General features: G+C 37.3%; 1 protein-coding gene across 3 annotated transcripts in view; it reads left to right on the top strand.

Moving 5' to 3' along the window:
• Nucleotides 1–24,133, top strand: part of LOC133529831 (P3 protein-like) — a 38,347-nt gene extending 14,214 nt beyond the window's left edge. The window contains exons 2-11 of one of the 3 annotated variants that reach the window (XR_009801226.1): nucleotides 8,980–9,155; nucleotides 13,395–13,559; nucleotides 14,395–14,525; nucleotides 16,189–16,308; nucleotides 17,019–17,205; nucleotides 17,575–17,837; nucleotides 19,774–19,960; nucleotides 20,956–21,031; nucleotides 21,459–21,571; nucleotides 22,460–24,133. Coding sequence is in view for 2 of the 3 variants with exons in the window: in XM_061867640.1 (XP_061723624.1) it covers nucleotides 8,993–9,155; nucleotides 13,395–13,559; nucleotides 14,395–14,525; nucleotides 16,189–16,308; nucleotides 17,019–17,205; nucleotides 17,575–17,837; nucleotides 19,774–19,960; nucleotides 22,460–22,584 (1,341 nt within the window). In the remaining variant the exon portion in view is untranslated. The remainder of the gene's footprint in view (nucleotides 1–8,979; nucleotides 9,156–13,394; nucleotides 13,560–14,394; nucleotides 14,526–16,188; nucleotides 16,309–17,018; nucleotides 17,206–17,574; nucleotides 17,838–19,773; nucleotides 19,961–20,955; nucleotides 21,032–21,458; nucleotides 21,572–22,459) is intronic. The other 2 variants (XM_061867641.1, XM_061867640.1) reach the window with 2 other exon arrangements.
• Nucleotides 24,134–24,519: the final 386 nt, after the last annotated feature.

Genomic DNA, 24,519 nt, shown 5'->3' with positions numbered 1-24,519 from the left:
AGAATGGTAAACGTAGCCACGGGGGACAGTTTCTGCGGTATAAAGACGTTCTGAAGCGCCATCTCAAAGCTTGTGACATCCCATCAGAACGTTGGGTGGGAGGCGCTTGCGGTTAGAGATCAGAATGGCGCAATAAGGTAAGAAAAGGTGTAGCTACTTTCGAAGAAACTGGACTTGAACACCTGGACCAAAAGCGTCTTTAACGGACTCTCGACCTGAGCCGTCCTACGCATACACATATAACGTCCAAGGACACCGGACAGCTTTATTGCAGCCAGTCGCTTTTCGGTGAAGGGACACATCGTGAGGTACCCGACTAATCCCATTAAGGCCTAGTTTACCTGCTAGTTTGGAAGGTCAGATGGCAGATGCTTTCGTAAAAACTAGTGCCTATGCCAATTCTTGGGGTTAGTTGGCAAGTGGACACCAGGCTCCCATGAGCCGTGGCAAAATGCCGGGACAACGTGTGCCTAGTTGAGCATGGAACCCTACAAGCAATGCTTATTTCTTTATATATAGGTATATTGTGTTGAATCCAAAACCTATTATCGTTAAACGGAGACCTGCTTGACTCATCAAAATTGCAAGCCCAATTAGGAAAGGTCCATTTAATCGAACCCCTTTCATTTACCTTCTTTCGTGCGCTGTAAGAGGATTGTGTATTTTATTACCTGTTTTCATTTTTTACGAATAAATTATTATGAATTTATGATATTTGAATTACTATTATTGATTAGAGCTGGTGCGAGATTTGTACTGAACTTTCAATACTCTCAAATAAAATTTGCACCTGCTTTCGTGAATAAACCTACACTTAGTTTTTGGCAAACCATGAGGAAAATGATCACGACCATAATTATTCAGATCCGTGTTTTGAACGCCTCCGTGAGATCAGGGTTCATTGCTCCTCCGTCAGTGTCATAATATACTCATACAATCATGTATATCATTGAGACTTGTTAACCACTTCCTTATTCCAATAATCGTCGATCTTCAAATCAATGGTTATATAATGTGCATATAGCAACATTGTTATAATTCGTCTTGCTCTGTCGTGATCTTGCAATTTATGTCAATGCCTCTTATCATAGAATGCGTCCCTTGAATCTGGCCTTGGCGGCAATTGTATTTCTATTTACTAAAATCTACTTGTAGGTACAGTCAGCGTCAAATACTTTGTAGCAGTCAAAGTAGCCAAATAGTTCGGTACACCATACTAAATATATGGTGTACCGAACTATTTGGCTACTTTGGTTGCTACAAAGTATTTGACGCTGACTGTACAGTAAGCTGCAGAGATAACTGACCCCAGTAAACTTGTTTGCAGGAGGCTCACTGGTCAATTATCTCTGCAGCTTACTGTAGGTAGTTAGGTACCTGTCAATATTGTTAAGTGAGAAGGTGCTAAAATGTGTAGGCAGTTTAACGCCGTCCGTAATAAACATGTTTGTGGATTCAATCAACGACTATTTGGTTTACGTCTTGCAAGTCATGTCATTGCGTTCACTTCATATTAGGTATGTCGTTATACCAAGGATTTTGAGACTCACAGTGACTAGTTTAGAATACGTCGTGACTGACCAGACTTAATTTTATGTACGTCATCTTACATTCGTAGAATTTTCCATCTATAATTGTCAGAGTTATTAGAGTTAGACCAAGCTAAGTTGGCAGCGATTTTGTTAGCCCAACACTTGCAGTGTTAAGTGCACCGTCTGGGCTGTCAATATCGCTGCCAGCTTATCTTGGTCTGACTCAACTCATCAAAATTTAATATTCTTATTTATAATTTTTCTTGAATTGTCACCTAATAGGTAATTCATTAGCAAGAAATGTTTTCAGTCGGATATCGTTTGTTACATCCATTAATTTCAGAAGCTATGTAAATTGAGGCTATTATGACAGGAATGTTATCGATAGCATGATAGCACTCCGGGTAAATATTAGGTTACATAACAACGTGTTTGTAGAACGCCTTATTTATTACCCCATTGTCTTTGAAGACACTAGAGTTCCTTATAGTTTCGAAGAAGGATCAATAGCCGGCAACTAATGAATCCTTACAGAACGGAGGGTGGAGGGTACATACATATTTAATTACCTAATAGTCTACTATCAGGAATCGGCTCAGGGTTGCATGCGGCTCTTGGGAAGTAGGTACAATGGCGGTTCTTTAAGTCGCCCAATAAAATATACACCCAGAGTTCTTAGAGCATAACTTCATTTGTTTTCCTAGCTCAGCGTGTGGTCTGGTTCTAAATAAACACATCCCTCGCTACGCATCCTCGTACATTTCTAGCTCTTTGCCGATTTTTTCTCCAGATGGTACTTCTCAAAAGTTTACCAACGCCGGAATACTGAATACCCTTTTGACCGATAGCCTCTCCTTACTACACAAGAAAGGCTCAAATGCAACATAGCTTAACTTATAAGTTATTTAAATACAAGTACACTTCATCCTCAGGCTCTGCAATAGGAGATATCGGCCCAGTAATTAAGATGCCAATTTGCTCATTAAATTCATTAATCCGCAAAAAAGTTTACATTTATGATTGGAAACGATTATCAATCAGCAGTTTTAAAACTCCTTATTTCTCGTATGTGTATCTTGATTTCATTCTTCGATTCTTCTCACGCGTAATGTAATTGCCTATACCTATTATTATGTTCCATTGTTTTCCTTTAGTGAATTGTGCAGGGTTTCATGCAAGGCATAGGCATATTAGAATTAGATCACGTGTTAGTTTTGATACAGTTTTTGGCCACCCAGGCATCCGTTACTCATAAGATCACCAGGGAGTGGAAGGGAGCCTATTTTCACGCGTTAAATTTACTAAGCATTAAAGCTTTTTCCCACTTACGTCCAGTTTTTTGCGGGTACGGTTTTTTGCAGAATTCAGTTTTTTGTAGTATGCGTGCAGTATCCCGCAAACAGAATGCTCGTGTGAACGTTACTATATTACTACTAGGTACTAAAACGGGATCTTGGGAAAAACCGTACCCGTAAAAAACTGGACGTAAGTGGGAAAGAGCTCTTAGGTTAGGCCTTCGGTTTACGCCGTACGCTGCGTACAGGACAGGATCTTATAAATTTTTCAACACCCTGTCAAACAATGGTTGAGTGGATTGTCTAGAAAAGGAAGACTTAGGTCGTCTTTTTAATGACTTACTGTTTGATTCCAAAAGTCAACCTATCATATCATAAAATTGTATATAATTACAAGTAAGTCTGTATACTTATACTTCAATTAGTATTATCGAGTTAAATATATTTCAATAAATATTATTTAAGTTGAAGTATATTGTTCAGACATGTTATCTACTATAGAGTATCAATTTATCATTAAAACAACATAACTATGTAACCAAACCAACCGTCGGATATCGTCCATCACTCGCGTTGGTCACGCAAAAGCAATTTCAGTTATATCCACCTTCAGTGGAAGGAAACTGTAATTAACACTTTATTCTTGACGCCCTTGGGCGTTCTTGATCAAATGAAATTATTAATGGGCAGTTGGGCATACAAAATACAAATATTGACTTTGGACATCTGACCAAGCATCAAGGGATAACTGCCAGAAAGTCCGATATTTTTATCAGAATTGTTTTGTTCATAAACCGATATTGCTTCTAATCTGGTCTTATATTTCTTTCAGTAATAGTACATTGTGTATTAAGGGCAGTAGACAACAATTTACAAACCAGTGTTAATATTAAGCCCGAAGCCAAAGGCGAGTATTTTAACACGAGTTCGTAATTCTTGTACCGCTCGTGGCACACACAATGTTCTTCATCACACTTCTGAGGAAAAAATTAAATTATAATGAAATAATTCTTAAATATGGTAATGGTGATATTTTAAACGTTCCGGCATTCAGCCACGATTGAAAATTCAATAATCAAATTAAATATTTATAAACATATCCAAAAATGTTATTTATAAACGTCAGTATTTTAAAAGTAAAACTCATTTTTACCTACTTTTTTCAATCTGATTTTTATTGAGGCTTTGGATACTCTAGGACACTCAGATGAACATGTTAGCCTCATGATTTATACCTACTTGAAAAAAACATTATGCCCAATATGCCTGTATGGGAGAAATGAAATTTAAAAAATCTATTACGCCCGTGGGCTTAATATAGCTCATTCCATCTCAGTATGCTGGCATACAATAACACCGTCTACGAGCAAGTGTGATGAAAAATCAATCTCCGGTCGGGTGTTTTTTTTGACATGCAATTCTGAACTCGATATAGTTTTTTTCTCATAGCCTGAGTACGGTAACAGCTGTCACCTCTTCATTGAGGTGCGGAAACATTTTGTTACAGATGCCGACTCTAGTATTATACCTCAATGGTCACCGTATCCAAGTTATGTGAAAAATACTTATACTTAGTCAAAAACGTGGGTGGTAAACGGTGGGTTAAGAAAGATTAAACTCATCACTCTGGAAGGCGAAGGTACTAATCCATTTTAGGTCCTTTAACACTTAGGTTTAGTGTTGTTCGGTAAGATTTCTAATGATTTAAAATTCCCATGATTACGGTACTAGTTATTTTGAGATCCCTTTTCGAAGTTCCAAGGGTAATTGCAACAGAATTATGTCGATAAAAATGCGAGTAAGCATTATGACACTTAATTGATTACTGCCGGACCAGTCACGGCTAACGCCTGCTGCTTATGTGTCGCAACTGTTATCTTAGCGAGAGGCTGTCAAACCGGCTACAAGTATACAACATATATACATACAATATATGGATATCGTTATCCATTTGTGCCTACTTGCCTAAGGTCTATCTCGATGAAACACCCAAAGATTGATACTTGGTAACTAAAATACCAGACGTTGACCACCCTTGTTGGCAGTATTCCCTTGAAAATGCAGTAGGCACTTACAATAGGGTTTACCCTGTTAAAAAGACCGGGATATACAAAAGAGGTATGTACTAACTACCACTCACGTCATAATAGATTAAGAATAATTTCCTTGCATCTCAAAAAGGCAGACGCACATACTTATAACCGACTTCAAGATTTCAAAAGGAAGAGCTTATCAATTTGGTTATATGTTAGGTTTCTTAGGATAGTGATAGTCTGATAGGCAAACAATTAACTAAGTATTTATAAACTAGGGAACAAATAAAATTATTTTGTGAAATGTTTTATTATTAATTATTTTGTGAAATGCTTTATTATTAGGTATTATTTTATAGTATTTTATTTTTTTCTATTTCAAATTAAGTATATTTAATTTAATCAATACGTAGTTCTAAACTCAAGCTATTAAAACGGGTATTTAACTTCTGTTCTATTTGTATTTTACCTAGTTTACTACTAAATATATACTTCGTCAGATTTGTATTCTAGAGTATTCTGACTAAGAAACATAGACTCGTTATGCAGATGTTCCACCATTAATGATGCATTCATTCATGCAACATTTTATTTTACCTTTAAAATCTGAAATGCATTTGGGACAATCCGCTTAATATTCCCTTGGCTGCCCCTAATAAATTATGCAGTCCATATCGACGACACGGCTTTAATGTTTATGAATCGTATAACGTAGTTTTTGTTATAAAATCCTTAATCGTAATCGGCAATCTTATTTGACCTTGTACACCCAGCCGCAAATTGCATGAATTCTGATCCGAAATTAGGCTTCTGTCATCCCATTCACATTATTACGTATCGCGTAATTTATGGCGTATTTAGTTAATAATTTTTGAACAAAAAAAGAACCGACTGTACAAAACAGTATGCTTTCATTTTATGGTCTTCATCGCCAATTCCACTTCACCATACGCTTTCCGAAAAAAAATGCACGACATACTAAAAAAACTCATCTGTATATAAGATTTAGCTACATGTGAACAGATTATGCTAATATCCCAAAAGATATAGTAAAGATTAAGCATTTTATCTAAATCTGGATATCAGATACTAATGTCCTTACCTTGTTATAAGTTATAATTCAATACCGCCGCCGCGTACAAGTTAGTGGTTATTATCTTCTTATCTCGTACGTGACCGAGTCCACGGGAGATAAATTTGTTCGTGAATAATTAATCAACTATTATCTAATTGTTATTGGTAATTAGGATATCGTTTATGACTTTTGCCCTAGTAACTCAAAAATAGCATGAAATAAAATAAAGGACAACACGAACCTTGCGAGAAAAATTTCTTACAGATCTAATTAATCATTCTTAATTTTTTTAAACATGATATTTTGTATCCTTTGTCATTGCATATATTAAAAAAACAAATGATTCTGGAACTCATGATAGTAGGTATGATGATGTTATTACCTACCATACAGCATTATCCGGAAGCTGTCTGTGTAGGTATTTGTAATACCTGTTAACTATCGGCCCGATTCGTTGAATGATTTAGGTTTAAAGTCTTGGAAAGATCATTAAAAGATCGATTAGTAAACGACATGTCAAAATTGACGTTTAATTCGATTCCGCTGTGATCCCAATAAGATCTATCTACGATATTTCTAACGTCAAAGTGACATTGGTGACCCGAATCGAACTGCTTCTGTCAATTATACGATATCTAAATGAGAACTTATCGTATCGTATTTCATTCTTCGAATCGGGCCGTAGGATACACAAAACATCTCTGGCATGGCGGATGTGTTCTTCATCAATCGGTCATTACGTAAACGTAACCTCGTGAGTTCATGACTATCACATTAACCCAACAAAGTAATAAACTAATAGACCTTTTAGAACTTGCAGATCTAATTTTTACGTATCCATATAATGCGGAGAGTTTAAAGCAATGCCGATATATACGGTACTAAAAAGATATTTGCAGTCAACGTTTTTGACTCGATCACGCATTAGTTTCATAAATATATCATTTCAAGGTTGTATTCGCAAGAATAACACTTATTTCCCTCCATGTGGCACAATAAGTACTATACTGACACCTACTAAGGTGGTGTCTAACACTTCAAAGGAACACGTCTTTGGATGTCCAGTCAAAATAGTCTGCAAGTAGGCCTCGAGGGCTCTTTTACAAACAAATACAACATTTACAGTGACATCGTATAGTAAAATGAAAAATACATAGAAACATTTAAAAATGCAACTGCTAATACCTGGGTAAAAATTACATTACAATTACACTAGAAATGCTGTTGGAGTTGTCGCTTTTTTGCAGCGCATCCGGCATGTTTGCCGAGGCCCTCATGGATGATTTTTATACAATAATGCGCAAATGAGTAGCCTCCCAGATGTGTCGGGTGCAAGGCAGCGCCAACAGCTTCTTAGCGGCAATAGGAGATAGGCTGGATAACCCTTTTAAACGACATTGGGCGTCGTTGCATGTTCCAATGCACCACGATTGTAAATAAGGTATTATTAAGATAGAATTAGGATAACTAACATAGATATAAGTAGGTTCTATTGTACCCAACTAACACATATGGACTGCAATTTGGTCTGAAATAAATATATATTGATTGATTGAATAAACTGAAAATAAATAATTAGTACAATATAACAGAGATGTATAGTCTCCATGGTTTATAATACAGGAGATGTAAAACGTCCCCAATGTCAGAGTACTAATACTAATAAAATTTGGAGGTGTAAAGTCTCTCAAAATGTCAAAATGAAATTATATAAAATAAAAAGCGCCAGTCTTTTAAACGTCTCACATACCTAACGTTGCACGTTGTACGGTAAAAATCTTGAACGTTGTCTTTATTTTTGTTACATAATTGAGTTCAATGATGTCTGATATGTAGTAACCGCTGTGACGTCACGTTATCTATTTATCTCCACGTTTGACTGCTATCTAAAGAAATACATACTTAAGATATCGATAATGGCAGAGTTGTAACACAAGCTAAAATATACTATCCTTTTAGTTCTTTTGCGTCGCTCGACCTTGCTAGGTGGGTTTTTGTGCAAACTTTAAATCTAACGCCATTCCTAAGTTTTTGTGAGCGTTTTCAATGAAATTCGTTCAGTTATTTCATGTTTAAATTCGGTGTTTACTTCGATCTGAATTTTAAACTGTCGTCTTGTGATGATTTAAAATTCAAAATAATTTATTGTAATTTTATTCGATGTGTGACGCATTTATATATGTTTTTATTACGTATTTCTTGTTTAGTGTGTTCTCTTTGATTTGCAGTGTTAATTGGCGTAGTGTTCTGGTATTTACTTTATAACTTTTAAATAATATAATCAATATTTCATCGTGGTTCCGTAAACATCTGCGTTTCGTTATAAGTTAATTTAAATGTGACCAGACAATTTCACGGTGAATTTCTTAACCTTGGTACTACTATCACCATTGCATAATTCAAATTGCCTTCATTCATCGAATGTCTTGGCTAGTTTAAGAGGTTAATTTCGACTGTAAACACTTACCTCATACCTAAATACTAAGTATCAAAATTAATTGGGGTTTTAAGTGAAGACTATTTCGATGAACTGACATCGTGAAATAAATTTTATTTAGATTTTTAAGTGAGGTTCAGATTTTCGTATTAATTCCACATTAAGTTCCATGTATGTTTAAATGTATTATTCTATGATTTAATGTATATGGAAACTATTTAGATCCTATCTTCAGGCGCCTACACACGAGCGAATAATGTACGGGTTTTATAGAATTATATATAGATCTCACAAGTTTTTGAGCTGCGAGAATTGCCTTTTTTTTTACGAGTTGATGTTTTCTGAGAGCAAAATCAATAATATTTGAAAAGTTTTCTCGATTTCCCTAGGATCTCATCATTAGATATTAGATACTTTCGTGATGACAAAGAGACCAACTATAAACTATTAAAACTTAAAAAATATATGGTCAAATCATTCCTGTCGTCTTCCAGAAATCGGAGGACTTACATCAAGAAAACAAAAACAAAAACAACTATTGAGCAACAACAACTTTTTTTAGTCGAAGAAAATGACGCCGTAACAGATTCATCTTTCTTGTCCACAGATAACGAGCGACCATGTGTCCAATATGGCCGCTGCACCTCATCGTGCTGTACATCCTGGCTATGTGCCCGCTCTGGGTGCTCTGCCAGGCGGCACCGCAGCTTACTGCCTATTTCATACCAGACCAAGTGTCTGTACACATGGATGATTACTTTAACGTCAACGTTGCTATCAATGGTAAGTAATAATTATAATCTTTATTCGTAAATTAATCACACTATATTTTAAATAGAAAATTTCAAATTCAAATCGTATTGTACTGGTTTGTTAATCCTTAGATATCTGCCAGATCAATTGAGCAGATAAAATTAATAATACAATATGGTAGTGCATGTTTGTAGATAGCTAGGTCGGTCATGTTAGCATTCAATCATAAGGATTTAATAACCGTCTTCACCAAAACCTGTTTTCCTTGAGCAAACTCACGAAATTAATCCAAAAAATACCTAAATTACTGCCTTATATGTATCCCTTTTTTGTATGTGTCCCTTTTAAACAATCACTTCCAAATCGGTCCAGCTGTCTTTGATAAATTAGGGCAACATTTGTACTACTTGAGCAAAAAATCGAAATGAATTGAGAACCTTCTCCTTTTTGAAATCGGATAATAAACGCTATGTATTAAAGTAAACCATCAATAGATTAGTAGCGCTTCGGTTGTCACTTCCTTTATGCGGTTAGGATCACATTACAATGGGGTGAACCCCTTCGCTTAGTTAATTTGGGTTCATTGCACCAAAATGACTTTAAGATAGGGTCAATCAATTGTCAATTAAGAGTCTTTAGCTCATTGTGAAAAGTGGTACGAATGGTCAGTTACATGCGTGATATGCGTCATCGAAGGAATGTAATGCCCAGTTACGATAAAGCAGCGTGTCTATAGGAAATATGTAATAACATACAGTATGATGTTTTGCCGTAACAGGGTTGTTCAGCTTCAGAGACGAAAATAATATAGACGTATAGACGGCGAATGTTCAAATTCCTACATCTGAAATTAATAACTTGCCTAGATGTCTTGTTTAACGATGCCTTCGTCAAAAAATAGAGAGCACTCAGCGGGACTGTTTTACTTTGTTTTTTTATTTTTATTGATGTTTCATCCAGTGTCGATGTCGGCGAGAATTCAACCAGTTATCAACTAATTTCTCATGAAAAAAATTCAAGTTCCTAAAAAGCGACGCAATTAGTTCCTTCTCGCTAATCGTCGGCGGTGAGATAGATGCTTTATACGAGGTCCTACTGTGCCTTATTTTTAATTTACACGAGTAGCTAATATAAAAAGTAGCTATACATAATTTGTATGGGAGCGCTTGTCCCACACAAGCGCTTCGCGACCTCGATTGTCTTATGTGCTCCGTCTCGGTGATAGAGGTGTACATAGTTGAAGTGGTCTGTGGAACGAAACAATATATTGTTTATTATGTTGTTATTGCTGTTAAAATGATAGCTTTATATTGATAACAGGCAACTTCGTGTGAAAATAATCGCTATGTGGTTACGGTAACCAACCGCCGGTCACTGTTATTAAACTCATGTTTATTTCTTTAACACAACATAATAAACGATTGAAGTTATTAGTCTTAGGTATAAATTTGAAGGACACTACACTCGCGTGCAAAAGTATTGCATCACTTTGCATTTTTTCAACTGCACCCAATATCTTTGTAATTCTAGAGCCGATTCTGAAAATTTTGGTATCAACTGAAAGCTTATAATCTAACGCATTAGAAAATTGGGAAATTTAATGAAATTTCAAATCTGAAGACTGAAAAAAATCAGAAACTGAAAGTAGCGACATATTGGTCGAGAAATAAATTTAGGAAAGTTAAGAATAAAAGTAATTTATTTAATACAAAATAAATTATTATTATTAAATTAATACCTGGTGTTGCCACCCCTAGCCCTCCTCACACAAATCAAGCGGTTTTTCATAGACCTAATTAATTTTCTAATGAAATCTTGTGGAATAGCGTCCCACTCCTCCAGCAAGGCTCCTTTCAGCTCCTCAACATTGGCCGGGGCAGGATTCCGCTTCCGAATCCTCCTTTTCAGGTAGTCCCACACGTGTTCAATGGGGTTAAGGTCCGGGCTCATCGCTGGCCAGTCCATGGTGTCGATGCCCACTTCGAGAAGGTAGGCTGCGGTGGCCCTAGCGGTATGACACGGGGCATTATCCTGCATTAGGATGAAACCCTCATCAAAAATACCGGCATAAGGAACAACATGCTCCTTCAGGATGTCAGTAATGTATTTTGCAGCGGTCAATCCACCGCCACGGCCCCCGCCAGGCACGAAAACCAGCTCTGTTCGCGTGGCGTAGGAAACGCCGCCCCAGAACATCACGGATCCACTGCAATAGGCGACCCTTTCGGAGAAGCAACATTGGGCGAACCGTTCTTCTGGCCTTCTGTAGACTCTTCCTCTTCGGTCACATCCATTCAAACATATTCTGCACTCGTCCGAGAAGAGAACTGGGGTCCATTGCTCAATGGTCCAGTCCATATGATTTTCTGCAAACTCTCTTCGGGCTGTACGGTGTCGCGCCAGCAATCTGGGCCCCGTTGCAGGTCTCCTGGGTGTCACGTTCGCTTTCTTGAGTCTTCTTCTTATTGTCCACTCACTGGCAGCCACTCCTCGTATCTCACGCAGACGCTGCTGGATGGCAACGCTTGTCAGGTGTCGATCTTGGAGAGATGTTGTGACAATGAAGCGGTCGTCCCTCTCTGATGTACACTTTTTGCGGCCGCTTCTTGGTCTTGAAGTAAAGGATCCAGTCCGTTGGAACCTCTGGTAAACTCGGCAAACTGTAGATTGACTTAAATTCAGCGTGGCAGCTACTGAACGTTGGCTACGCCCCTCTTGCAGGAGCTGGACGACTTGGCGGACTTCAGCTTCAGTGGTTTCCATTTTTCACAGGTCTTCTTCACGGGAAAATATGCGGAGATGTGTACCGGTCAACTTTTGATAAGTGACTGATAACATCCCCTCCCCTACCCCCCATTTTATAGGGGTCAAGGGTAGCGCAACTCGTGCGCGTGATAACGCGAAACCGCTCACAAATCGGGAAAATGCCGATAATTTGAAAAATACTGGGCCGTTTTCCATGTTTTTTAACTTTTCGTAAAGCTAAAACTTCAAGGGACATGATCCCATTAAAATAATTAATCGAAAATAACCGGTTTACAAAATTATTGGGTGTAGTTGAAAAAATGCAAAGTGATGCAATACTTTCGCACGCGAGTGTAGTTCATATTACGAGACACTAGGCTTAACAGACTTCCCAGTTTCCAGTGAAGTTCTACATTATACGCAAAGACTCAAAAGGACTGTTTCTACAATAAAAAATAATAAATATCAAAATAGCTTTATTTGTGCCACAACATAACAGAAAATCATCTCCTAAATCATGAATTAAACATGACGACACCAATGTTCAATTTCGTAAATATTTACCACTTTCGCATATGCACAAACAAAGTGCGCATGCACATATGTATGCAAATAAACTATACTTCAATCGGCTGATTGAGGAGCTCAGCAACACTATGGTCGGATGTTCAATAGATGGGACGTTCGTAAATAACATCAGTTACGCAGACGACATGGTGTTGCTGAGCCCGTCGATCGACGCCCTGAGGACGCTGGTAAGTGTTTGTGAGCGGTATGCGGAAGCCCATGGTCTCAAGTACAATGTCTCTAAAAGTGAGCTGCTGGTCTTCAGGGGAACAACTGTAAAATTAGACGACCAAATGTTACCTCCAGTGAGACTGAATGGCACTCCTCTTAAAGTAGTAAGAGAATTTAAGTACTTGGGACACTGGGTAACCGCATCGCTAAAAGATGATGTAGATGTAGAAAGGGAGCGTAGGGCGCTGGCAGTAAGAAGTAATATGTTGATTCGTAGGTTCGCAAGGTGTACTAGCAACGTTAAAATCACCCTTTTTAAGGCGTACTGTCAGTCATTTTACACCTGCAGCCTATTGATCAACTTTACTCAAAAAACTTACAGCGCCCTGCGCGTGCAATATAATAATGCTTTTAGGATGCTGTTGGGGCTGCCGCGCTATTGCAGCGCTAGCGGTATGTTTGCGGAGGCGCGCACCGACGGCTTCCACGCCATCATGCGCAAGCGGGTGGCGTCGCTGGTGCGGCGCGTGCGTGGCAGCGCCAACAGTCTCCTTGCCACAGTCGCGGACAGGGTAGATGGCGCTTTCTGGCAGTACTGGAGTAGCCTACATGCTCATAATAATCAAGCTAGTCTTCTACATTATAAAATAAAATAGTTATTAATATAGGTTTAGTATATTAGGTAATAAGTTACTAATATAATATAATATAATATGGAAATTTAATTCTGAAATAAATGTTTATTTAATTTAATTTAATTTATACTAACAACATAATTGTCCACAGGTACAGGAATGCAAGCCAACGATGAATTAATACTAACGTCGAGCGACGACAAGCTAGCTATAGCCAGTTGGGAGGGCAGTGACGGTCCCTCGTACGTTCTCAGTGAGGATCATGCCAGTACAGGGCAGTTCGAAGGGGTGATGCGTGTCGACGGAGTGTTTTTAGGTAAGCAATTAATACGTCGAGCGACGAAAAGCTAGCTATAACCATTTGGGAGGGCAGTGACGGTCCCTCGTACGTTCTCAGTGAGGATCATGCCAGTACAGGGCAGTTCGAAGGGGTGATGCGTGTCGACAGTGTTTTTAGGTAAGCAATTAATACGTCGAGCGACGAAAAGCTAGCTATAGCCATTTGGGAGGGCAGTGACGGTCCCTCGTACGTTCTCAGTGAGGATCATGCCAGTACAGGGCAGTTCGAAGGGGTGATGCGTGTCGACGGCGTGTTTTTAGTTAAGCAATATACTTCGAGCGACGAAAAGCTAGCTATAGCCATTTGGGAGGGCAGAGATGGTCTCTCTCTTAATACGTTCTCAACGAGGATCATGCCAGTACAGGGCAGTTCGAGGGGGTGATGCGTGTCGACGGATTGTTTTTAGGTGGGTAATATAGGTAGATATTAAATCCGTTATTGTGAGCTAGTTAGGAGGGCAAAGAGAGACGGACCGTCGTACGTTCTCTGTGAGGATCATCCCTGTACAGGGCAATTCGAAGGGGTGATGCGTGTCGACGGAATGTTTTGGGTGGGTAATCTATTTAACCCACCTAGCTATATTTTTACTGAGACTTAGCGAGTCTCTGAAACAAACATTATATTATACCTACAGTGAAACAAACATTATCTAATTGATTGTGTGATTGTGTAGGCAATAAAAGCATCACGCGCGGTGGCCATGTAAGGACGCGATACGAGAAAACAAATGAAACATCCGAATAATGAGAGGTTATACATATGCTTGTGTATTACATCATTAGCTAATGATTGAATTGTATATTATTTCCAGGATTCAGCGAAATAAAAGTGGCCACGAAACGCGGCACCACTGAGTACCCCGTCGACAACTCGCTGTCGGTCACAGTACTGCGACCAGAGCGGGTCATAGACCGTATATTCGTCACCAGCGTGGCTCTGTTTGTAAGTATCCTGTTGGAATAAACGTGGCCACGATACGCGGCACCGCTGAGTACTCCGTCGACAACTCGCTGTCAGTCGAAGTACTATGGCCAGAGCGAGTCATAGACGAATGTCACCAGCGTGGCTCTGTTTGTACGTATCCGGCAACATCAAACCTTCACGTATCAGTGGTTGATTTATAAAAGTTGGGTCGATATGCTCGATGTACCGATATATCAAATTCTCAGCTTCAGCTTTCCGCGTTATTCGTGTCAGCTTTCGTGAATCTACCCAAAGTTTAGCGAAAATCAATGAATCTAACCAAAAAAATACCAAGTATTTATATGTTTTAAAAATACGAGGTATTTATTAATTTTAATTATTTATATCTTCGTTATATCTGAATATTTTTAGCTCAACTAAATTAAATCACACTTCGGGATAGTATTCTACCACTTTGACAATCTTAATTCACAAGACAATTGTTTTTTTATAAAATCTGTGTTATTCAAGTTATTTTATTCGTAAATATCATGTATCCCGACCCTTATAATAATGTGTTTTAACAAGTTACGAGTATAATATTTATTTAAGCTATGGTCGGCTTTCTAGCTTTATCTAATTGTTCTCTTTACGCTTCTCATAACCCATTGAAAGTTTAATCCGCACGATAATCTACAAGTGTTCAATAGATTAGTTTGCTATTTCCATATTCAGAGTAATCCAATCGATGTATTCTGTCGTGTTAAATGTTAAACTTTGGTTCAAGCAATAAGTATTCGAACAATGAGTGATGTAGAGAAAATAAACAGTTTACTTGCGATTATAAGTTTTGCAGCAGTTTGTTACCATGACTATTTTTCCAATTTGTTTAGTGAGCAGGTAAAAAAAAATTAGGTTATTTTATTTTATTCTGCCTCGTCAGCCGAGAGTATAATTTGTTTTAAGAAGTATTTTAACTGATTCTATTATAGAATAGAATATAATTTATTCATTTGCCAGAATACGGATGGTACAAGATGATAACAGAAAACGAAATAAACAGTTTATTAACAAACGCAGCAGCAGTATGTTTATTAAATATTAACATACTTAGTGCGCATTATGGAATGGATTTATAACGACCACAAAATGCATGTAACTCACGTTTAAAAAGTGACCCAGGAGAACGTAACCTTGCTTGGCAGCAAGTGTCAAGGAAAAGTTAATCCACCCTTATAACAAGAGGTGCCATTTACGTGTTCAATAATATTCTACTCTGACCTTCTAACTAAATCGTAACAGTCGAAATTACAGCGTACCTATTGTAGTTTTTCTCGATAGGGGATATTATTGCAATGATCTGCCGCCAGAGTGCAGCACTAGCACCTATCCTAAACCATAGAGTAACTTATACATACTGTGCCTTAAACTGTTTTTTGACAAGTTTTCACAGATAATAAAATATGACACTGATGCATCAAGACGGTTTGTATACAAAGGGCTTAGCGGGAAACGCAGCAATCGAAATTTAGTTATCTGCCTCTTTCTCGCTCGAATGTGCAAGAGTGTTAGAGAGGTTAGATAACGAAATTTCGTAATGATTGTGATGGATTGTGGGAGTAGTGCAGAGTTTCGCGTAACATTCCCTATTATCAATTTCTAAAATCAAAAGTTTTTTAAACAATTACCGTTTATTTCCCAGGTGTCCCTGATCTTCATCAACTTCGGTTGCGCGATGCACTGGCCCACAGTGAAGGAGGTCGTCAAAAGGCCCGTGGGGCCCGCCATCGGAATGTTGGGACAGTTTCTGTTCATGCCATTGGTGAGTATAATACGACTATGACTAGACTACTCAAATATTAGCGTAACTGTACTGTTTTATGGAAAAATGACAGATCAGTTCTTTAAGTGTCCAAAAAAATATAGAAATAGCCAGAAACATTTACAATAGCAGTTAACCACTATTGTCGATTAGCTTCTTTGGTATATCAGGAAAATTCCGTTTTTTAAACATTAGTCGTTTAAAATTTGCTATATCAGGAATATTCAGTTTTAAAACTTTAGTCCTTTAAAGTTTGGTATATCTGGAACATTCCGATTTTAAACTTTAGTCGTTTAAAGTTTGGTATATCAGGAATATTCAGCTTTTAAACTTTAGTCGTTTAAAGTTTGGTATATCAGGAACATTCCGTTTTTTAAACTTTAGTCGTTTAAGTTTGGTATATCAGGAACATTCCGTTTTTAAAACTTTAGTCGTTTACAGATTAGTATATCAGCAACATTCCGTTTTTTTATACTGTCTCGCCTTACGGACGTACTAAATTACAACCCCATTTCACCCCCTTACATGATATATTCCGAAATAAAAGGTATCTTATGTCCCTTTCCATTTTATTCATTATCTGTGTGTCCAATTTCGATTCAAACCGTACCGTTTTCACGTGACGTAGGTACAACACCCAAACACTAAAACATACAAACTATCACATTTATAATATTAGCAGGATTTAATAGTATATTACCTATTTACAGATGTCATTCGGTCTCGGTTTCCTCGTATTCCCCGGCTCCGACGACGTGTCGGCCGCCATGCGTCTCGGTATGTTCTTCACGGGCGTATCTCCCGGCGGAGGCGCGTCTAACATCTGGACCTTCGTGCTGGGAGGAAACCTTAACCTGTCGCTCGCTATGACTTCTATCTCTACACTGGCTTGCTTTGGTAAGTAGTAAGTACATTAGACAGACTGAATTTAATGCAAAAGGGATAGTATCAGGATCATCTATACTTATAGAAATGACTAGTCGTCTAAATTGGCTATGTCCCGTAATTGGGCCACGCAATTCTGAACATTGTCCCGAATCACTTGACACGAACGAGTAGTGACTAAAAAAAAAACCTAATTAGTGTTGTAAGTATTTTTTTTTTCAGTTTCTAGACTAAATTCTTAATATTATATTATATACATCAATCGTAAAAATACATCCTACTTAATAAGTTCCAAATTCAAAATGTAAAAAAATTGTGATCATTTTCCCATTATGTTCTGGTAACCCTGTTTTCAGTAGTAACTTTTACCTATGTCTTCAGGGTTTATGCCAGCCTGGCTCTTCTCTCTGGGCCAAGTCGTGTTCCGCAACGCCAACATCGTGGTCCCGTACGCGCGCATCGCCTCCTTCGTCGTGGGCCTCATAGTGCCCATGGCCATCGGCCTGGGCATGCAGCGGTGGACCCCGAAATTATCGGCTTTCATGGTCCGGATATTGAAGCCGTTGTCGACTTCACTGCTGCTGTTCATTATTATATTTGCTATTGTGACGAATCTGTATATATTCTCGCTGTTTACTTGGCAGGTGAGTTTACTATTTATACTTTTATTTTACTATGAGTTCTAAGGTACCCAATGCTATTACTGTAAGAAAGTTGAACCCTAAAGCAAAATAATGAAAAATTCTTTAATGATTTTTTGACTGTCTTCAGTGGATTTTAAAGTATTAGTCTAAAAAATTTGGACTCTAAAGTACCTTAATTCAACATCATAGTCCCACACTATAATGCTAATGGGCCTTATAGTCCCCATGGTCATAGGCCTGGGCCTGGGCCTGGTGAGGTTCCGTACGCGCGCATCGCCTCCTTCGTCGTGGGCCTCATAGTGCCCATGGCCATAAACCTGGACATGCAGTGTTGGACCCCGAAATTATCAACTTTCATGTGTATATATTTTCACTGATTACTTGGCAGGTTAGCCGGTTTTTAAATTATTATCCTTTGAAGCGCTCCGAGGTCTGAGCATTGTAACGGTAGCATATAAGGAATAATTAAAGTTAATTTTCTGCTAGACGGAGCCAAAAGGTGGCAACTTCGTAGCGACAACCACAACACCGTAGAAAAACATGTTTACACTAAATTACATGTTTAAACTACTGATCCCCTTTATCGATTGAAATAAAATAGTATTTTATGCAACCTTACAACGTAAAAAGGGTAAAAAAGGCGAGTGGCGTGGGTTACAGGGTTCCATTGTAAAGGAATACGCCACGAGCATTTATTGATCTAATTATACAACGTTGCATACAATACTTTTTCTACGTGTCAAGAAAAATAATACCTTAAAGTAGAAACAATAGGTAAACAAATCAAAAGTATACGGCTGTATGACAGCCGGCCCGGCTGGTCAGCGACACCTCGTAAGTCATGAGGCCCTGGTACTTGCTCGTTGGTAAATTCTATTTTTTGACAGTTTTTTTTCTCGATTTTGGCCACAGTAGCCTATGGACAAGCAACGCTACGCGGTGTGCTTAGTCTATGGATAGATAGATAGATAGATAGAATACTCTTTATTGGCACACCTCAGTAAAAATATACAAGAAAAATAAACAATGATGATGCTATACTAAGGGTTTCTGACTTATGAAACAATTGTTTCTACTGTATTAATTTTGATTTTGTTAGGTTGGTATGTTGGCTACATACCAACCTAACCGCAGTACCGTTTTTGCCATTTTAAAACACAAGTGCCGTTATGAGGAATAGACAATATATACTTCAAGGGTGCGTCATGAAACGTATACGCACTTATGGTATAATTTTACTTTACAAACGTGCATAACGTATAATAACGTTAAGTATAATGTACGAATTGTCTATTTTCAAAAAGTATAAGCTCATAATGATATAACATACATAAAATATATCATTGTTTCGCCTAACGAGCATAAGAAATAATTCCGTTTGAAATAATCTAGATTTAGTATACATATCAAAATGTCGAATAACATTTTAAATAATATTTGAATATAAAGCAGCAGAGCGTGTAGATACTGTCACGGAAGAGTATTGTATGACAGAGTATAGATAGGTGCGACGACGAGCGAAGCGAGGAGGAGCGTGTTAGGTGAACTGCGAGCTAATTGATTTTCGTATAAAACTCTTTGTGTTACTATTTTAGTTTCTACTCATAACCCTACAGATTTTAGAGACAAAGTTTGTCGGGGAATAGAGAGAAACATGGGTACCTAATGGAGAGAAATAATAGACAGAAAAGAGAGAAAGTTTGGCGTTTATTAGTATGTTACTTTTTTATATTATTATTCTTAGTGAATGTTATACTTTTAAATATTATACTATTAGAGTTTATATGTTCTATGGAATATACCATAAGTACGTATACATTTCATTACTTACCCATACTTCAAACCAATTATGTATGTTAATTCTTATATCAGTGTTGATGAATGTATGTCAACAGTAGCGGAGTAGAATGTAACGGATCCCTGTACCGTCCGGCAGATCATCGCGGCGGGCGTGGGGCTGCCGTGGCTGGGCTACGGCTTCGGCTACGCGCTGGCGCGCGGCCTGCGCCAGCAGCACCCCGACGCGCTCGCCATCTCCATCGAGACGGGCGTGCAGAACACCGGCATCGCCATCTTCCTGCTGCGGTACGCGCTGCCGCAGCCGCAGGCCGATCTCACTACAGGTAACCGGCATCTTATTTTAATTCAATTCAATTCAATGTAGATTTTGCACAAAAACTGGTACATAAACTTAAAAGATATATAGTTATTCACAGATTCACACAATTTACTAACATCTGGCGTGGAAAATACAATGGAAACAAATGTGAAAGATTCATTTTCATCACCTCTTGATATTCGGATAAAACCATTTTTTTCCTTTGACCGGGTTGAGATTGAGAACGCGCATGTTTTACAGTTCCTAACCCGAGTTTAGTAAAAATGTCCATTGTGTACTTAATAGATTGTATATTACACTTTAATTGAACTTTTATATAACCGATGATGAGGCTATCGCGAGTGCAGCCCTACAATCGGTATTAGAAATCGTCACATCACTATAGCGCGGCAAGGAGTGACAGATGAATATCACCGCAATGGCGGCGTCGTGGTGGAGGAGTTTCCCAAGTTATGTCTGTTTTTATATTATATTAAATCCTTTACGTATTCAGTTTAACTATATCTAAATAAAAAATATGTTAAGTACGTAAAAATAATTTATGATTTAGCAGTAAAACAAATTTGTTTATTTAACTTAATTTCATTATTTAATTTCTCCATAAAAACTGTCAACACGATACAAGTACCTACAAAACATGCACGATCCGAATAATAAACTAATTAATTAAATAAGTCGAGTATTCCTTTGGTATTTTTCTTACTCTGTATAAAGGTATTTAAATAAAAGTAAACACAATTTGTACATTTTCGAGTAGTTATAACATTTATTGGTTAACCAACCAAATCGCCTGGATCTGTCACTAAACGACCTGACTTTAACCTACATTATTTCTGGCTTAAACAGCCATTTGAGGGTAGATTTTGTTAACTTTTATTTAAATACCTAAAGATACAGAGTTATAATACCTAGTTTTTTGTATGTTGTAGTTTTTTAGATAATAATCTTTGAACAATTAATAATGTTTCACAATAATAATCAACAATTAAATTGTTCCAGTGGTCCCAGTGTCAGTGGCCATTATGACCCCGATACCTATGACCTGCATCTACATCTACCAAAAACTGAAGGCTTGGTGAGTCGCCATTTTCTTTTTACATTTTGTTTTTTGAGTTTTTCCCTTAATGTTAATAATGAGTTTCTTTTCCAAATTAAACATATTTTAAACTATTTTCAACCGACTTCTATATACCTGTTTATTATTTTTGAATTTCGTTTGGGTATATTTTTGTTGTCTTTGGACTCTCAGATTTATCATGCGAGTTAGTAAAAAGTATTTCAATTGAATTTCAGGGCTCAAATTCTATTAAAACTGAAATCAGATGAACAGAGATCCTTTATTGACACAATACCTATACTCAGGGTTATTTTCCTATAAAATGTGTCTGGACGTCGGTTGTATTTTTTTGTTGTTGTTAAGAAGTATTTAGAAGTGAGGTATTTTCGTGTTATTTTTTTAAAGAATTGTTATATCATAAAAGAGACCAATGCTTTTGTTACAGTAAAATGCCGGGATTTTTTTACAAAATCGTTCACAAAACATTTTCTTTTATTTCCATATAAACATATCATCGCCACCATTACACCATACGAAATTGCGAATTTAGTATGGGAGGTATGTCAAAAGAAGTTCAATATTTGTCTTCTCTAACAAAATGTGACATTCCCAAGCAAAAGCTACCTTGGTAGTTATCAATAAGGATGATTTCTGCATGTTTAAATATGCCGTTAGCGCCTTATAGACGATTAATTGATATCTTTTACTTGAGAGTGACACAGATGGGGAACTGGTGTCGGTCATATTCTTAATTTCTTAACTTGCTTCTCACTTCTGCACTACGCTTTCACTAAGATGATTGCAGGCTGTCAAAATAACTGTCAAAATTATTGATGGTCTGGAGTCATCTTAAACAACCTATTAATGTTTTTTGCACACTGGTTATCTGTCTTTGCTTTTGTGTGTGAGCTGAAATGGTTTCTTTCTTCCTTAGGGTTTCTTTTAGTGGTAGTTGTTTTTTTATCTGCACGAACTACAACGCTTGAAACGCTTGTTTCCTTTTTTTAGTTATATCCATGAAGTTATTAAAACTATTAAATATGATATGATGAATTATCGATAAAATCACTAAGATATATCAGAATAATTTATGTCAGTGATATTTAAACTAATAAAGGTCTATGCCTGCAAATTAACCAAACTGGCAAAATATATTGGACGACTGAGTAAAGACGCAGTTCGACGAATTTCTATACGGTTGACTGAAAAGACCAACTGTAGACTACACCTGTTAACCGTTTGACCGCCAAAGACGTCTGATGACGCGCGCGGCTGCACCTCGACCTTCGTGCAATCCTTCAAGGTTCACAATGCCGCGCCGCACACGAAAAGCGTAGCGTTCAAAAAAGTAACGTTTTTCCCCGTTCTTCTGTAGGCAGTCGTTCCAGTCCTTTACGAAATTTTAAACAACCACTACTAATTACTAACTAAGGTTTATTGTTCCAGCTATGTCAACCGAAACCAACACAAATAAATCGTTGAACACGACGCAACCCCCAGCAGTGAGGCGCCTCAGCCAGTCAATGGTATCTCAACCATTGATGTCGAAAAATAAGGACGTGCCCGTCTAAAACCAGGTCTCGCACTTTACCACATTTGTAAAACGATAAACTGAACGGTTGATACGAATTTTATACATACAAAATAAATGGTAATCGAAAGCCTAATTTCCCATCTAAGTAAAAATAAAAGATGATCAAGGCCTAATGTTGTGTAACCGCTCCTTTTGAATAATACTCGTACCGAGAAAATATGATAAAAATATGATACTGAAAATGCCCAAGTGATGTCTGAATTGTTTATGCATTTAAAGATACACTGCCAATATGATAATCGGATTTAAATATTATATCCTGTATGAAGGGATACAGTTACAAAACTTACCAAGAAGTAGCGAAGTAGATTTTACTGATAAGTGAATATACATATCAGCACATATGTATTTTTTAAAAAGTGAAGAGGATATAAAGCGAATAATCACGTAATTGGATCAATTCATTCATTCAAAGTTCGCATCATTCGTTCAGTGTATCGTTACGCTGGCAGATCTCGGCGTGGTAAAGTGTTGCCAGTCAAAATTCAATGTTGCCAGCCTGAAAAAGTGACAAGTATTTTTGAGATCTGGTTTTGAAGTATAATAATTAAATGTAAACTAATATTTTTCGAGGATTACATTTTAAATTTTTTGGCGCATATTTTTGGTGCTCAATTTTTTAATGAAAAAATGTTTTAAGTTTTTTATACGGGTTTTTTAACGCCGTGGTAACTTTTTTCTTAGCACAAGGCCTTCATATGTTTTGGCCGTGCTAGTTATTTATTTTAAATGACATTCCGACTTGTCATTATTTTGGATAAAAGTCACCTATAAAATTGTATGTCACTTAAATTTCTTTGAAGCACTAATGATCTGGACGAGGTTTTAACACTTTAGTAAGACACTTTGTTTACATTATTCGTTTTGCTTGTTACCACGTTGTATTTGCCTATAGTTTTCTATTGACAAAAGTTTGTTGTTCATGATTGAACTTTATGTATAAGAGTAGAAAGTCGAATTTCGTATATCCACCTTAATAAATGTTCCTTAATTTTTGAGATCCAAAGTGTGATGTTACTTTAATAGCAATAGTATTGCAACGTGGTATCTTTTGCTTTTTTAACTTCTAGAATGTCTTGTCAGTTATGGTCGCCGACACGAATTATGAGCGAACGAGGGAATAAACACAGTTTGGCAAACACGAAAATCTAGAAAACGACTTCCTCATAATGTCCTTATATTTAATTAGTTTAATTACCAAACAAAAATAATGTTAAGAATTAAGTAAACATAATGATTTTGCATGGTTTGTGTTGACAACTAGGGACAAAAGAATAATTATGACAAATTGACAATGAGTTGCGTGCATAGGCTACGGTGCCCACTTGCCACTAGTGGGGCCGTTCGCTCGTTTGTCACCATACATTGCCTGTTTTTGGTTGGTGCCGGCGGCCTGTGTCGGATTTCACATGACTCGTTTTATAGGTGAAACAGATGTGGAAGACTGCTAGAATGGCATGAACAGTATTTGTTAAGTTATGAACAATCTAATTATGTTAAGAATGGAATAAAAGTTTTTTTATGTATTTGCTGGTTTTATTTAATTATACAACTTTTAACCTTGATTGTTTTGTTTTCATCGAAGTAAGATAGTTAACGCTTTTCAAAACGCACAATATACGCCAAGAACCCATATACCAAAAGAACGAATGAAGAGTATCGACGTAAATGACAACATAAGTGAAGAAATTTGCACACATCTACGAAGTAATTTATTGGTGCGTCAGAAGTGCCCAACCGCAACTGTAATAGTACTTTTTTTTTAATTTTTTTATTAATACTAGAGAAAACGCCCCGAAAAAGAATCAGACTAGAATTATCTCACTCGCACTAGTTTCAGCATCGTCTAAACCTGACTTATTTTGAATTATCTTTGTATGTCACTCTTTTTCATCTCTTTTTTTGTGTCGAA

Source organism: Cydia pomonella, chromosome 21 (genome assembly GCF_033807575.1).
Source record: "Cydia pomonella isolate Wapato2018A chromosome 21, ilCydPomo1, whole genome shotgun sequence".
Classification (NCBI taxonomy): Eukaryota; Metazoa; Arthropoda; class Insecta; order Lepidoptera; family Tortricidae; genus Cydia; species Cydia pomonella.
The sequence above is the reverse complement of the archived record's forward strand: the minus strand, read 5'-3'. Positions and strand labels throughout refer to the sequence as shown.